This window comes from Mustelus asterias, chromosome 13 (genome assembly GCF_964213995.1).
Source record: "Mustelus asterias chromosome 13, sMusAst1.hap1.1, whole genome shotgun sequence".
Taxonomy (NCBI): Eukaryota; Metazoa; Chordata; class Chondrichthyes; order Carcharhiniformes; family Triakidae; genus Mustelus; species Mustelus asterias.
The window spans coordinates 12,602,887-12,619,416 of NC_135813.1; the positions used below are offsets into that span (position 1 = coordinate 12,602,887).

A 16,530-nucleotide genomic window follows, 5' to 3' on the forward strand; every position below is an offset into this window, starting at 1 on the left:
CTCCAAGTTACTAACCATCCTGCTTTGGAAATATATTGCCATTCCTTAGTGTCGCTAGGTCAAAATCCTGGAACTCTGTCCCTAACAGCACTGTGCGCATGCATCTCAGGGACTGCAGTGGTTCAAGAAGGCAGTTCACCACCACCCCTGAAGGGCAATTAAGAATGGGCAATAAATGCTGGCCTAGCTAGTGATGCCCACATCCTGTAAAATGAATTTTAAAAAATATTTGTAGTGTCATAATTGAATTAGGAAAAGATTTGAAGCAATTATTTGGGCAAATACTTAAACTTGAACTGACATTTAATCCTACTGAGGATACTTCTAATGTGGTCCATTTGTGACATAAGTTACCATGGAAAGCCATTGATGCAAATACAATAGTAACTATCGAAAGGTGGTTGGAGACCTAAATGAACCACTTGAGTGGGTAGTGGAAATGGGTTCAGTCGAGGTACTCAAAGGGGAACTGGATTGCTATCTTGAAAAAAAAAAAGAATCTGGAAGGTTATAGGGATAAGGGAGGGGAGTGAGACCTGGTAGGATGCTCTTTCAGACTTGATGAACAAATGGCCTCCTACACTATATAGCACCTTTAATGTAGCCAAATATTCCAAGCTATTTCACAAGTGTAATCAGGAAAATTTTGACACTGAATTTTCAAAGGAAATATTAGACATGTGCTTGGTCACAGGAAGTGGCTTTTCAGGAATGCATTGAGTGAGGAGAGAGATGCAGAGGTTTGGGGAAGAAACTCTGGAGCTTGGAGCCTAGACGGCTGATGGCATGGCCCCCAGTAGTGAGGTGATGGAAATCAAGAACATGCAAAGACAAGAACCGGAGGGATATAGTATGAATGTGTTTCAGAAGATTCTGAACAAGAGGCAGGGGTGATATAAATCAGAGATTTGTTGAGGTAATGGTAAATTTTAAGAACAGAATGAAACTACTATTATTTTTCCTTTAATTCTGCTTTGTATCTGCTAGATTGCAAGATATTTTATGTCTATCTCACGTAACTTTAAAAATGCAGTGGTAGAATGTGTTTTGTGTGTTTCAGTGTACAGCCAGTACTGCTCGAATGTGCATCTATGGATTGCTCTCATTTGTCTTGACATCTTTCGAAGAAGAAACTTTGGGCGATCAACAGGTACAAAATGTGACATTTCTATTACGATTCGAATATACCTATGAAAACTCCTAGTTTTAAAAAAAAGTCTTGTTAACAAAATAGTATCAGAAATACAAGATGAATTATCATAAAATAGCAATGTCCAAATTTAAATTTTGGACCTAATTGTGCCTAGCCCAATTCTCTCCTGCAGTCCAACACAGTTTAACCTGGACTAAAGTTCCTCTTTACTCCCTGTATACAATGTCAATGGCTGGGAATTCTGCGACAAGTAACTTCCCTCCTGACTCTTCACAACCTGTCCACGATCTATAATAGTCATGATGTGGAGATGCCGGCGTTGGACTGGGGTAAGCACAGTAAGAAGTCTCACAACACCAGGTTAAAGTCCAACAGGTTTATTTGGTAGCAAATACCATAAGCTTTCGGAGCTTGCTGCTCCTTCGTCAGATGGAGTGGTCTCTGTTCTCCAACAGTGCACAGACACCTACGGTTCATTTAGGTCTCCAACCACCTTTCGATAGTTACTATTGTATTTGCATCAATGGCTTTCCATGGTAACTTATGTCACAAATGGACCATGTGTCTGTGCACTGTTGGAGAACAGAGACCACTCCATCTGATGAAGGAGCAGCAAGCTCCGAAAGCTTATGGTATTTGCTACCAAATAAACCTGTTGGACTTTAACCTGGTGTTGTGAGACTTCTTACCACGATCTATAAGGCATAGGTCAGAAGTGGAATGGAATAATGTCTACTTGCCTGGATGAGTGCAGCTCCACACCAAAGAACAGTACAGCACAGGAAACAGGCCCTTCGGCCCTCCAAGCCTGTGCCGCTCCTTGGTCCAATTTGACCAATCGTTTGTATCCCTCCATTCCCAGACTGCTCATGTGACTATCCAGGTAAGTCTTAAACGATGTCAGCGTGTCTGCCTCCATCACCGTACTTGGCAGCGCATTCCAGGCCCCCACCACCCTTTGTGTAAAAAACATCCCTCTAATATCTGAGTTATACTTCGCCCCTCTCACCTTGAGCCCGTGACCCCTCGTGATCGTCACTTCTGATCTGGGAAAAAGCTTCCCACCGTTCACCCTATCTATCCCCTTCATAATCTTGTACAGCTCTATTAGATCTCCCCTCATTCTTTGTCTTTCCAGGGAGAACAACCCCAATTTACCCAATCTCTTCTCATAGCTAAGACCCTCCATACCAGGCAACATCCTGGTAAACCTCTGCACTCTCTCTAACGCCTCCACGTCCTTCTGGTAGTGCGGCGACCAGAACTGGACGCAGTACTCCAAATGTGGCCTAACCAGCGTTCTATACAGCTGCATCATCAGACTCCATCCAAGACAAAACAGCCAACTTGAATCTTAGCAATCCACCACCTTAAATATTCCTACCTTCCACTACAGACACAATGCTGGCAGCAGTGTGCACTGCAACACTCGCCATGGCTCCTTTGCCAGCACCTTCTAAATCCATGACCTCTACAACCTAGAGCAAGAAGAATTGCAGATGCACAGGAACATTATCATTTGTTAGTTCCCCTCCAAGTCTCTCATCTCAATTTGGAACTATATTGCTGTTCCTTCACTATCACTGGGACAAAATCCTGCAACTTCCTCTCTATAACAGCTCTGTTTGTGTACCTGTACCACACGGACTACAGTGGTGCAAGAAGGCAACTCACAATCATTTTCTCAAGGACAGTTAGGACCAGGCAATAAATGTTGACCTTGGCTACCATGCTCCTGTCCCATGAATATATAAATAAAAGGGGATCGGCAACTGTCCAGGCATCCTGTTGGATTTCATAGTACTTAGTTATATTTTCATATTTATTATTATTGAAAGTCTGATGTATAATTTATACTGCTGATTATCTTCCTATAAATCAGTTTGTGAAAATAATAACACAATTGTATTTACGTGACTGATTTATAAAGCTTCTATCGAACAGGCAGGGCTTGCTGTTTTGGTGTAAATCATTTATTTTATACATTTGTAATCATAGGGGAAAATATCTTGTGATTAACCTATAAGTAAACTTGTGACCATTGATGCAAATTGAAGTGATGATACATATCAAGCCACCACTTTAAAAAAAAATTTGGAAACTCTTCGCATTTTTTCTTCTTCGCTTGTTTTCTTTGGTGTTGGATTTATCAGGGTCGAATCATAACCTGTGACCAGGTCTTAGCCAGTGTTTTACTAAAGTGATATTCTGTTAAGCTGCTCAGGCATGTTCTTTGGAAGATTGTTCCTTCCCCTTGAATCCCACCCCACCTACACAGAGCCATGTCCACAATTAGGTGCTCAGTCTTGCAAAGGTATATTCCCAACATGTGCTATACCATTCTGTTGTGGGGCTGTCAGTGTGCAATTCAAAATTGAACAGGGGACTTATACTAAATAATATTTCTTTTAAAGAAAAGTTTTGTCACTGGTATTGGTGAAGAAACTTACTATCAAGTTTCAAAGTTTTGCTGAGGTTTGTTTTTAGGGTTCCCTTAGATCATTTAAAATCTTTTTAATTTGAGTGTTCTCTGTCTGGAATTATTCCCAATTAATGTTAAACTGTTTCAAACATTCCTTGAGGAAACAATGTTGTTTCCTTGTTTTTAGACCTGTGCTTCCCTGTTTGGGCTTGATCACAAATTGGCACAAATTTCCATTTGACTCGTACTCATTCATGTTCATGGTAATTGTGCTTTGATTCGATGGCAGTATATTTTGGGAATGACCTATTATTTATGCTGCATGTACGTTTGGAAGTAGACTGCTTCAATCTGTTTTTTCTTTCCCAGCATTTAATTGATGTTGCCTGTGAGGTGTTCGCAGCCCCTAATCTGGCTGAACTTTTTTGGGATACTGTGAGTATATTAGATTGTATTTATCTAAAGATTGCAAAGATGGTACTTATTAATCTCCTGCAGCAGGATCAAAAAATTAATTTAGTTTTTAGTTTAGTTTATTTATTAGTGTCACAAGTAGGCTTACATTAACATGGCAATGAATTTACTGTGAAAATCCCCGTGTTGCCATACTCCGGCGCCTCTTCGGGTACACTGAGCGAGAATTTAGCATGGCCAATGCACCTAATTAGCACATCTTCCAGACTGTGGGAGGAAATTGGAGCACCCGGAGGAATCCCACGCAGACACGGGGAGAATGTGCAGACTCCACACAGACAGTGACCCAAGCTGGCGCAGTGAGGCAGCACTGCTAACTACCGTGTCGCCATGCTGCCCCTGAAATTAAATCAAGCTGGAACGTTTCTATCCACTAGAAGTACTGCTATAGGTAGAACATCAGCCATGATTTGTTGACTGGCAAGCAGGCCCGAGAGGCTAAATGGCCTACTTTCCTCCTATTTTCTTATCATGGCTATCTTAGGAGTGGCATCCAGATAAAAAGTTATTTTTTCTGCTGTTCACATACTGGGTGATGAAAATAATTTGTAACTTCTGAGAACCGCATTATTGGATTGGAGGGTTATCCCAAAGATGTGCTGGCGATTCCCTGTTGGAACTTCATAGTAAGGTTTACACGGCAATTGCTCAGAAGTGTAAACTTCCTCTGGGCAATTGCCCTGTGCTGAGAACCATCTGAAAATGTGTTTTTAAAATGTGAACTTTGGATGGTTCAACTGGGTTACAACAATAGTCATCCAGAAAAGATTAGAATGAAAACTTATTTTAACATCTGGGTAACTATTCGGGAGTCTATGTAAAATGCTGTCGACCCCCCCGACCTCCTTATTAATCAAGAACCTATCTATCTCTGTCTTAAAGACAATTAATGACCTGGCCTCCACAGCCTTCTGTGGCAAAGAGTTCCACAGATTCACCACTCTCTGGCTGAAGAAATTCCTCCTCATCTCTGTTTTAAAGGATCATCCCTTTAGTCTGAGGCTGTGCCCTCTGGTTCTAGTTTTTCCTACTAGTGGAAACATTCTCTCCGCGTCCACTCTGTCCAGGCCTCTCAGTATCCTGTAACTTTCAATAAGATCCCCCCTCATCCTTCTAAACCCCCAACGAGTACAGACCCAGAGTCCTCAACCGTTCCTAATACGACAAGTTCTTCATTCCAGGGATCATTCTTGTGAACCTCCTCTGGATCCCTTCCAAGGCCAGGTGATACCACAGAGTCCCTACAGTGCAGAGGAGGCCATTTGGCCCATTGGGTCTGCACCGACCACAATCCCTCCCAGGCCCTATCCCTGTAACCCCACATATTTACCCTGATAATCCCCCTGACGCTCAGGGGCAATTCAGCATGGCCAATCAACCTAACCCCCACATTTTTGGAGTGTGAGCGGAAACCGAAACAGCCGGAGGAAATCCACGCAGACACGGGAAGAATGTACAAACTCCACACAGACAGTGACCCGAGGCTGGAATCAGACTTGCATGCTGTGAGGCAGCCGTGCTAACCACTGTGCCACCATGCCACCCAGGCTTTTAAAAAAAAAATCTGTCTGGCAAGTCCTGCGAGACTTGGGGTAGTTGATTCCAATGATTTGGCAAGCCAGATGAAAATGCCTCGGTCCACATTCGGCCTGCAGGCCAGGCCTTGGGCAAGACTGCTTTACGTGTTTCAAGTTCATAGGCATACAACTATTTATAGAACCAACTTTGCTTGCTATGTACATCAACAAGTAGTAGGAGAAGCCCAGGATTTTTAGTTAGTTTTTACTAGAGTTTTCTTTTTGGCAAAATAAACCTTGCAATGATTTTTATCTGTATAACATTTAATATATACTCTGTTTGTCTTTGATATCTGTTTGTCTTTTTTTAATTAAGGAGCCCACAGCAGGTATTGCTGTTTTGTTGGTCAACAATTGTGGAATGTTTCCGCAGTCTATGGCACCGTTGCTGCAGCTACTATCTGCACTTATATCAGATAAATGCACTGCTAAAAAGGTATTAAGCTTATCTAACCTATTTTTAAGAAGGGAGATTCTAAGAAGCAAATTAACCTAAAATTCCTATTTTGATATGATGCTCCTTTTAAATATGGTAGTATAGCATATACTATATTTGGGAGTATAGTAGTATAATATTCGGGAATTAGTGTTATTGGCTGTAATATTAATGAACTAGTTCTAAATGAACCAATATTCTTGGTTAAATATAATTTTGATTGTAAAGTATTGGTTTTCTCTTTTGGTTGGTGTAGATAAGTTTGTGTTCAGTTGTTGACATTTACGCTCTTTTGAAGGTTTACAGCTTTTTGGACAAAATGACATGCTATACTGAGCCACATAAGCACAAACCTCATGATGTACTTTCACATGAGGATGGAATGCGGTGGAGGAGGCAAATGCCAAAGTTGCTTTATCCTCTTGGTAAGAAGTTGTTCCAGATATTCTTGCACAGACTATGGGAACTTAGTACAAATTGTGCACTTTTATTTATTAAAATGTAAGATTCTTTCAAAATAGAGGAGATAAATTTTGGGGTACCAGCACAATTGAGTGATATGGATGATGGCGCAGGACCATGGAACTTGGGCCAAAGACTTTATTGATTGGCGGAGCAGGTTTGAATGGTCCACTTTTATTGCTGATGTTTTAATGTTACTTCCCTCTATTTGTAATTGGATAATTATTGTAGTTCCATGAATATAAGCAGATTAAATGCACCTAAATTTCAGACTATGCCATGCTGAAGTTTCACTTGTGTTGCTTGATTCTCTTCTTTATTGTTAACCCTTTTAGTAACCACAATAGCAAAAATGCAAAGCATTTTTAATTTTTACCCTCTTTGAAGAATATTCCTAGTGACCTCTTGTAAATAATTATGTTGAGTTAGAATTAGAAGTAACGCTTGTAAAATTCATTTATGGAATCAGCTGGATAGCCTTAAACAGCACCTTCAGGGAGGAGAAGGAGGCGGCAGGCTTGGTGGGAAAGAGGTCACCAGTTTGAATGGAAGGAGTTCACTTAACCTGGGAAAGATTTGCACCCTGGGGAAAAATAGAAATAAGAGTAGACTTGCACTGAAACCTGAACTTTCTGAATGCCAAATGATTGCTTTTTCTTCCTACCCTTAGTTTTTCTCATCGCTCCTGGCAGGAGCTACTGTTTCAACAAGTATCTTGCCAGACCTGGTTAATACCTTAATGCACTGAGTTATTAGACTATTTACCATTTATAATCTAGAAGCAATAATGTACCTAGGATATAAGGTGTAAAATATAAACTACAAGGAAAAAGAGTTGGTGAAACATCATTATCTTTGAGTTGACATTAAGTACTAAAGTAGACTTAAAATTGATATATGTTGGAATATATTGTCAAAATGGATGCAATCTTTATAAAGAATTATGTAAAAAAAAACTCCTATATTAAATAAATGTCATTATTTTACCTAATCCTAGGATCTGGTCAGGCTAATATACGCATGCCGCAGGGCACATATGGACACGTAATGCCTGCAGGCCAGGGTTCTCTGGTACGTTGGGATTTCTCGTATAGCTCCTGGACAGTTTTCACTTGTGAAATTGAGATGCTGTTGCACGTGGTTTCAACAGCAGGTGAGTTTGGTAGCAGTTGCTTTGTGTGAGAGCTATAACAAGTTTGGCTGTTGTATCCTGTAACTTTGGATTGTTAGAATGTAATCGGCGACAACTTTGTATTGGATGTAATGTGATCCATGGGAACAAGATGTAAGGGTCAGCTGACCCAGTAAACCATGGAACCAATTACAAAGTGATGTAATAGTCAGCTGACCAGCTGATTCACTAGAAGTAAGGAACTATGTAGAATTGTGGAGAGCTTGGAGTGGCCCAGGGCGAGTCCCCAAGTTTGGAGTAATGATGTCTCTTTATTAAACCCTTTCTTTGATTTATAAGTTGGAGTAAGTTTTGTTGTATTTTCGTTAGTTGCATTTTGAAGAGTTCCTTCTGAAGAAACAGGATATCGTTATGTAGTGATGAATTCTCAGTAAAGTAACACAAGTTACTTCAGAAAGTTCCAAATAACAAAAACTTATTCAAATTTCGTTAAATCAAAATATAACGGCCTGGATTTGTGTCAGTGGTGAAGTAGTAGAACATAGAACATAGAACATTACAGCGCAGAACAGGCCCTTCGGCCCACGATGTTGCACCGACCAGTTAAAAAAAAAACAAAAAAAAAACTGTGACCCTCCAACCTAAACCAATTTCTTTTCGTCCATGAACCTATCTACGGATCTCTTAAACGCCCCCAAACTAGGCGCATTTACTACTGATGCTGGCAGGGCATTCCAATCCCTCACCACCCTCTGGGTAAAGAACCTACCCCTGACATCGGTTCTATAACTACCCCCCCTCAATTGTAGTGGTTCTCACTGCTGATCTGGAAGAAAGCCATGCGCAAAAGTCTTTTGATTTCTGTGGCATGGATTTTCCCTTTTACATTAGTTTGAATATGGTACCAAATCAAAAGGATCTCCAGGTGTCCAATCACAGTGATTTCATCAAGCAACTAAGTAGCCAATCGCATTGAAGTATTCTTACTGACTGCAAACCAGGAAATAACTGCACGGATTAACTTCACTTGTAATTAATGTTTTAGATTACAAGATAAATGATTGGGATATACATGGCATTAACACACAAGCTGAATTATCATGAACTCTAAAGTGATTTTGTTTTATCATGATGGGTATAGATAGAGTGAATGCAAGCAGGCTTTTTCCACTGAGGCTAGGGGAGAAAAAAACCAGAGGGCATGGGTTAAGGGTGAAAGGAGAAAAGTTTAAAGGGAATGTTAGGGGGGGTTTCTTCGCGCAGAGAGTGGTGGGAGTGTGGAATGAGCTGCCGGATAAAGTGGTAAATGCGGGGTCACTTTTAACATTTAAGAAAAACTTGGACGGGTTCATGGGTGAGAGGGGTGTGGAGGGATATGGTCCAAGTGCAGGTCAGTGGGACTAGGCAAAAAATGGTTCGGCACAGACAAGAAGAGCCAAAAGGCCTGTTTCTGAGCAGTAATTTTCTATGGTTCTATGGAGAAGTTTGGCATTCCACAAATATAAAATTAGTTTTTTAGGACCAGTGAGGCTGTTTAGTTTTTAACTTAGTACTAAATTAAAAACCCAGCTATACCTTGTTCAACAGTGTTAAATTCTTCAAGTGCTTTTACAGGATGAGTATTGGTGTAAAAGGGCAAGTTCTTGTTAGTTCAGCGATTTCCACTTGGTTTTAGACTGGGAGTCTTCAACCATGCACCCTGTGGAAAATTGTAGAGTCATTGACAGCAGCTTCTAGATTCCTGTGTTTAATTTAAGTGGACTCCAGAAGTTGTTGTCAGTTTCAGGGAAATGATGTTGATAACGTTGACATCTTTGCCATCATTGCTACTATGAAATCGGGCCAATTTCTGCCCGTTTATTCCAGGTGTATAAACTGCCCTTCATTCAAATTTTCTGATGAATTCCTTTTTTAAAGCATTAAATGTTCACCATCCTATGGTATTTGCATTGCTCAAATTATTGCTTCAAACTTTTTAGTGCAAAACATTCAAATTGTCATAGAAATCATCATAGAAACCCTACAGTACAGAAAGAGGCCATTCGGCCCATCGAGTCATGAGTAATGCTCAGAGTAAATTTTAAAAGCTGTATTATTTGGAAAGCAGTTTTGCGTGAAACAATTGTATACCACAGCTGCGCTGCTGGATGATGTAACTTGGCCTGATTGCTCAAATCTGAACAACTGGATTGGCAAAGACGTTGCCGTTCACCTGATATCAATTAACTTTTTTATTTTTTTATTTATTAGTATCACATGTAGGCTTACATTAACATTGTAATGAAATTACTGTGAAAATCCCCTGGTCGCCACACTCTGGCGCCTGTTCGGGTACACTGAGGGAGAATTTAGCATGGGCAATGCACCTAACCAGCACGTCTTTCGGACTGTGGGAGGAAACCGGAGCACCCGGAGGAAACCCACGCAGACACGGAGAATGTGTAAACTCTGCACAGCAGTGACCCAAGCCGGGAATCGAATCCGGGTCCCTGGCAGCAGTGCTAACCACTGTGCTGCCCCTTTGCCTGTGAAAGCAAACTTAAATGTTTTCCACAGCATAAAGAAACCAACTCCACTAACATTTCAGAAACAAATCATTAATTTTACCTATATCATTTGTCACCAGATACTTTGTTCCATTAATACAAATGTTACAGTAGTCATTATATAATAAAATCTTGCATATGTACTCGGACAGATTATAAGTATAGCTTTGTCCTATTGTACCAGATGTTCTTCTTCACTGCCGGAAGGTCAAACCAATCATTGATCTTGTGCATAAAATAATCAGCACCGATTGGTCCATTACGGATTATCTGCTGCCAATCACTTCACGTTTATACATGTTAATTCAAAGGTAATATTTTTATTAATTTTATGAAATTAAAAGTGCTAAGAACACATTTTAGTTGGTATTTATCTGTATTTGTCTGTAAATCTGATATAATACAGCCATAGTGTTGTTGTGCCATGATCTAAATTTGGGAAATAAGACCAAAAATGACTCAAATTGCTTCAGTATTGGTGACTACAATTTTGGGGTGTTGTGCATTTCAACTAATAGCACCCTTGCCAATGGATCAAGATCTCCATTTGCAAAAGATGTTTGTATCTTCTGATTGTAATAGTGTGATTTTTTTTTTTGGTGCTAATTATTTTTATGTTTGCTGCAGACTTAGTTCAGTGCTAAACCCTCCAACAGATGTGATTGCTTCCTGTGTAAATACCCTAACTGTTCTGGCCACTCGGATGCCAGCTAAGGTAAAGTGCGATGGGAATAATCAGTGTTGGAACAATGACTTTATGATAGAGTACTTTCTTAAAGAAGCCACGGAATTTTTATTTTCTCCCATCTTTTTAGGTCTCCCTGCGCTATTCAACTTCTACTGGCTGAGTGTGAGAGCAGGCTAACTGTTCCCAATCCTATGCAGTTCCACTCTTAAGCTAGCTGCTAAGAAGGGCATGGATTCAGCGGAGGTTGACTCGCTCTTTTTCTTTTATCCTCTTCTGTCTTTTCTGTGGGAAAGCTCTAAGCTTCTATTTGGCAACCTCCTTCTGATACCACAGGTGAGATTAGCAACTCGCCATGTGAGGAACTGTGGATGTGAACTCATCTCCTGTGTTAAAGTTTTAGTTCTTTTGTACTGTTTTCTCATTCCACGGCTGGATTGTTTCTGAAGCAGATTAGACCATTCTGATCTGAAATCTGCGCCTTTTTACTTTCTGGCCACTGCATTGCAAAATCCCAACTGCAGTTTGGCCAATGGATTAAGAATGCCCTCTTTAATGTGCATTAAAAAAAAATATTAGCATGTAGACGAGATTCAACAGGTTAAAATAATTAATTGTAGATAAGGCTATAAAATATACTGAATTGGACTGATGTTTGAATGCAAGATAACTATGATTTATTACCTATAGTTAACCTGAGCACTCAGTAATGCTTTTCCAACAATGGGAATAAAAGAGTCAAGTGTTGAAAACTGAAACAGTGGTATTAACAGTCAGACCAGCCTTCTCATGGCACCAGTTTGTGGTCTTGCACTGTATCCTTTAGATAGGTAATTTCACCTGAAATATGAGCTACACATCGACCAAAGTAGTTTTGTCTGAGCAGCCTTCAGAATCCAGCAAGAACTAAATAATTTGCAGATGTCCCTTGATTTTACCTGCTTAATTTTTAATGGGAGAAAACTGATAAATTTTAAAGAAATTACCAAAAATAAAATAACAAATTACAGCCCAAGTTGAGTCCATTGGTACCAATTAGCTGGATTTAACACAGCTATAACAAAACAATATTCGAGTCTGGTATTGTACAGTGGAAGAGAATAATTTTTAAAGAGACTTCCTTATATCGTCAACTGTAGGTATTATGCTATGAATTAATTACTTATCACAGATTTTAAGTAAAATGTTTTTTAAGCTTTATTACAGTTTTAAAACGCTTTTCTTCTGTTTGTTGGGTGTATTATTTGATTAAATGTAGAATTCTTCATTACATTTATTGTTACCTAACAGAAATGTACTCATCAACTGTTTTTCTCTACTTAGGTGTGGGCAGACCTACAGCACACAGGCTTCTTGCCGTACTCTGTAACACAAGTCACTGGGATTGCTCAGTCCCTCAGGTATTCGATAAATTATATTGCAAATTCTGTTACAAAGTGATATGTAGGATACTAAAAGAAATGACATTGCTATGGACTAATTACTGATTAAAGTGTGTTACATTTTCTAACTTTTTACTTCATTGCTTCTCTCTTCTATTACTTTCTTTGTCTTGTTACAATTGCCAAAAAGACTTTTAACTTTTAAAGAAATTTGAGCTTCCAGTTCGTGACATGACATAATTTCAAGTTTTGACTTTTACTGTAATAAACAAACTAAAAGCACTTTTGACGAAACACTACTTTGTGGGCATCTATACTTTAAACTACAGATCTAAGCTTTCCCTTTTTACTTAGTTTATTTATTAGTCACAAGTAGGCTTATGTTCACACTGCAATGAAGTAACTGTGAAAATCCCCTAGTCGCCACACTCCGGCGTTTGCTCGGGTACACTGAGGGAGAATTTAGCATGGCCAATTCACCTAACCTGCACATCTTTGGACTGTGGGAGGAAACCGGAGCACCTGGAGGACACCCACGTAGACACAAGGAGAACGTGCAAACACCACTTCATAGATATACTTCATACTGTCCTTTATGTAGACATTCAATTTTTCTAGACCCAGTCCAAAGTGATTCTTGGCTCCCAAGTGTTCACTTCCATTCTCTTCCCAATCTGGTGCCTTTTAATGCCAGAACTGTCCCTCATGGTGAGGATTTTTTCTGGAGATTCTTCTGCTAGCTAAAGCTAGGCAAATCTTCCTGCCTCGTTCTAAACCTTCACAAATTTGTTCTTTTCAATCTGAGCGCAAGCTCCCACCCCCATTCTTACATAGTGAACCATAGAGACTTTTGGCTACTAATTTCTCTTTCTTTCAGATCTTGGCACACTGGCTTATGAAATCAGGGCTATCTTTTAGGAAAGCTGGTAACCTGATCCTACAAATGACTCCCTGTCCCTTCTCAAAGCTTACCTCCTTGATTACATGAATCATGAGGGCCTTGTATCCAGGTGGAATGCGGGTTACCTATTCTTTATAGCCCAAGTCTCTCTTGGAGTCAAATGGAGTTTAAAGCATAACTGTTTACAATTTGACATTTTCAACAACAATAGACTGGGACTTTTGAGAGTGCTAGTCTAGCCACTAAGAACGGAACAACTGCAAAGGCCACCCTTTAATCTTTGGCAGTCATTACCCAGAACAGCATACAATCACTTTCGTTTTACCTTAAGGATACAGTCTCAAAACATAACCACCTTACAAAACCTCACAATTGTACCAATCTCTTGTGGTGAGTAATGTTTTCTTTGTTTGAAGACCTTGCTCTCAAAATGCCTAATTTGAAATTGGAAGATTGCTGCTGATGAGAAGGTGGGATGGGGGGACGTTTAGTTTCAGTATGTATTAAATATTTTAAAATTCTCCATGCATTAATCATTTGCTCCACCACTTACTATTAAAACGAAGAAATCATAGAAACCCTACAGTGCAGAAGGAGGCCAGTCGGCCCATCGAGTCTGCACCGGCCACAATCCCACCCAGGCCCTACCCCCACATATTTTACCCGCTAATCCCTCTAACCTACACATCCCAGGACTCTAAGGGGCAATTTTTCAACCTGGCCAATCAACCTAACCCGCACATCTTTGGACTGTGGGAGGAAACCGGAGCACCCGGAGGAAACCCACGCAGACACGAGGAGAATGTGCAAACTCCACACAGACAGTGATTATAGATTGATAATTTTTTTAAACTAAAGGTATTGGGGGATATGGGGATTGTGCACAGATCAGGCTTGAGGACCTAGATGCTCCTGTGTTGTCAAGTCTGGTTCATTTTGTACATGCACTCATTTTTGGTCATCTTGTACGCAAACTTACAGTAATGAGGATGTTCAAACTTGTTGCAAGAATTTGCAATAAAAGAAATGTTAAGAGGATGCAAGCAATAACTATTGTTGAATGCTTGGAGAATAAAAAGTTTGTTGTAGAATAAACACAGTGATGCATTTATGTTAGACTTTGAAAGCACTGCAAATTAATAGTATATATCTGAATGGAGAAACTTCAGAAATCAGGGTTATATGAAAACCCATTCATTGAGCTTCTATTCTATTCACATCTGTAACAAATTGCTTCCTGATGTCTGAAAGATGTAGGATTATGTTGCAAAGCTTATCTCTGTTTTATTTTTGTTGAAGATTTGTTGTAGCATGAGTCACCACTGCTCTGTGCTGGCTTTGAAGATTTGGGCCAACCTTGCATGGTCTTTGTTTCTGTAGTCTTGATTCCGAATTTCCCCTTTCCAACACCCACCATCCTAATGGGCTTTTAAAATGTTTTCCTGTTCCTCATTCGACTTGCCTTTTACAGTGCTATTGGGGAGGAGTGATAAATTTTACGCTTATTGACGGTATTTGAATGGAATTGATTCTTTCCAGTAAGTTGCCTATTAACACTGAGGAGGAATATTTCTGAGAAAGGTTGTCCCTATTAAGTTGAAACCAAAAGAGAAAATGCTGGAAAATCTCAGCAGGTCTGGCAGCAAAGGGCTTTGACAAAGGGTCATCCAGACTCGAAATGTCAGCTCTTTTCTCTCCTTAGAGATGCTGCCAGACCTGCTGAGATTTTCCAGCATTTTCTCTTGTGGTTTCAGATTCCAGCGTCTGCAGTAATTTGCTTTTACCCTATTGAGTTGAATTTGATTGGGGAAAATGGACACATGATAATCAACCTTTTTTTTCTTGAAGGGCTGAAGGAATGCAGGCTGGTAGTTATGGTAACCTGTTGCTGAGTATTGAAAGACCACAGGGCGAGTACAATGTCACAATGGCCTTCCTCCGACTGGTTACAACACTTGTCAAGGTAAAGCTTCGCCTTAAACATGTGTTTAAATTGCTTAGTTTTTCCCCATTGAAATTGAATAATCTCAAAGTCCAGCCTGTTTTGGAGATATAAAAATGACTAAAGTTAATGGTGTGTTGGAACATTTTGAACCTTAGTATTAGTGCAGCTAAGACAGAAGGTGTTTCTTTTAGATTTTGTTCAGCCTAACTTGATGGATTATTTTGCAGCAGCTACCTTCCAGATCTGTCTACCTACGAACCCAAATCCAATAATTCAGCCCAAGTTTTGAAATCCTTAAGAGGATATAGTAAATTGAGAGCTTAAAGAAAGCAGCTGTAACTAAACTGGCAGTTGGTGCAAAATAAACCGCCGCAATTGGTCCAAATAACCAGCCAAGTGGATATAATATTGCACAAGCTTTTGTATTAATCCCCCTTGCTATGTTTAACTTATAGTTTTTAAAATTGACTTGGTGAGTGAGAAAATGTATGTGACAGCACAAAAAACGCACTGGGCCATAACTTCTAAACTCCAGGGCAGTGTAACTGAGGGGTACCCCAAAGATGCATAGTGAGGAACCCCCACTCTGTCCTCACATTCCCAGGTATGGCTTGCACTGCAATTGTCCAAGAAGTGCAAACTGGGTAGTTACCCTGCACTGGGAACCATCCAAAAATGTGATTTTAACACTCTGATGGTTCTGACTGTCTTACATCAGTAGTTACCTAGAGAAAGTTAGAAAGTTTAAAATTGGTTCTAGCTTCTGGCTAGCTATTGCACAGATCCACCCTACCCCCACCGGACTCCCCTTCCCCCAAGAACCCACAGGGGACTCACTGTCTTGCAGTTCTCACCCAGCCTGTGTCAGAAGGTTGGGTGAAAATGAATCAAAGATTTGAAGGTTAAAAAATAAAGTAGGATCGGGATGGCAATCCGACTCTGCCACTCTGCAGAGTTCAGGCCCAGAGGGCAGCATGTGCACATAGCCATGCATGAAGCATATGCTTGTTATGTTTCCTATTGAGCAGATTGGATTTGTACTCGTGGGAATTTAGAAGGCTGAGGGGGGATCTTATAGAGACCTATAAAATAATGAAGGGGCTGGATAGGGTAGAGGTGGAGAGATTCTTTCCACTTAGAAAGGAAACTAGAACTAGAGGGCACAGCCTCAAAATAAAGGGGGGGGTCAGTTTAGGACAGAGTTGAGGAGGAACTTCTCTCAGAGGGTGGTGAATTTCTGGAATTCTCTGCCCACTGAAGTGGTGGAGGCTACCTCGTTGAATATTGTTTAAATCACGGATAGATGGATTCCTGATCGGTAAGGGAATTAGGGGTTATAGGGATCAGGCGGGTAAGTGGAACTGATCCACTTCAGATCAGCCATGATCTTATTGAATGCAGGGCAGGCTCGAGGG

At 40.2% G+C, this 16,530-nt stretch overlaps 1 protein-coding gene across 3 annotated transcripts in view; it reads left to right on the top strand.

Moving 5' to 3' along the window:
* Positions 1 to 16,530, top strand: part of nup188 (nucleoporin 188) — an 89,876-nt gene that overhangs the window by 19,635 nt on the left and 53,711 nt on the right. For all 3 annotated transcript variants that reach the window (XM_078226322.1, XM_078226324.1, XM_078226323.1), the window contains exons 12-20: positions 1,061 to 1,150; positions 3,945 to 4,010; positions 5,943 to 6,062; positions 6,361 to 6,487; positions 7,522 to 7,677; positions 10,387 to 10,513; positions 10,830 to 10,917; positions 12,211 to 12,287; positions 15,019 to 15,133. In XM_078226322.1, coding sequence (XP_078082448.1) covers positions 1,061 to 1,150; positions 3,945 to 4,010; positions 5,943 to 6,062; positions 6,361 to 6,487; positions 7,522 to 7,677; positions 10,387 to 10,513; positions 10,830 to 10,917; positions 12,211 to 12,287; positions 15,019 to 15,133 — 966 coding nt within the window. The remainder of the gene's footprint in view (positions 1 to 1,060; positions 1,151 to 3,944; positions 4,011 to 5,942; positions 6,063 to 6,360; positions 6,488 to 7,521; positions 7,678 to 10,386; positions 10,514 to 10,829; positions 10,918 to 12,210; positions 12,288 to 15,018; positions 15,134 to 16,530) is intronic.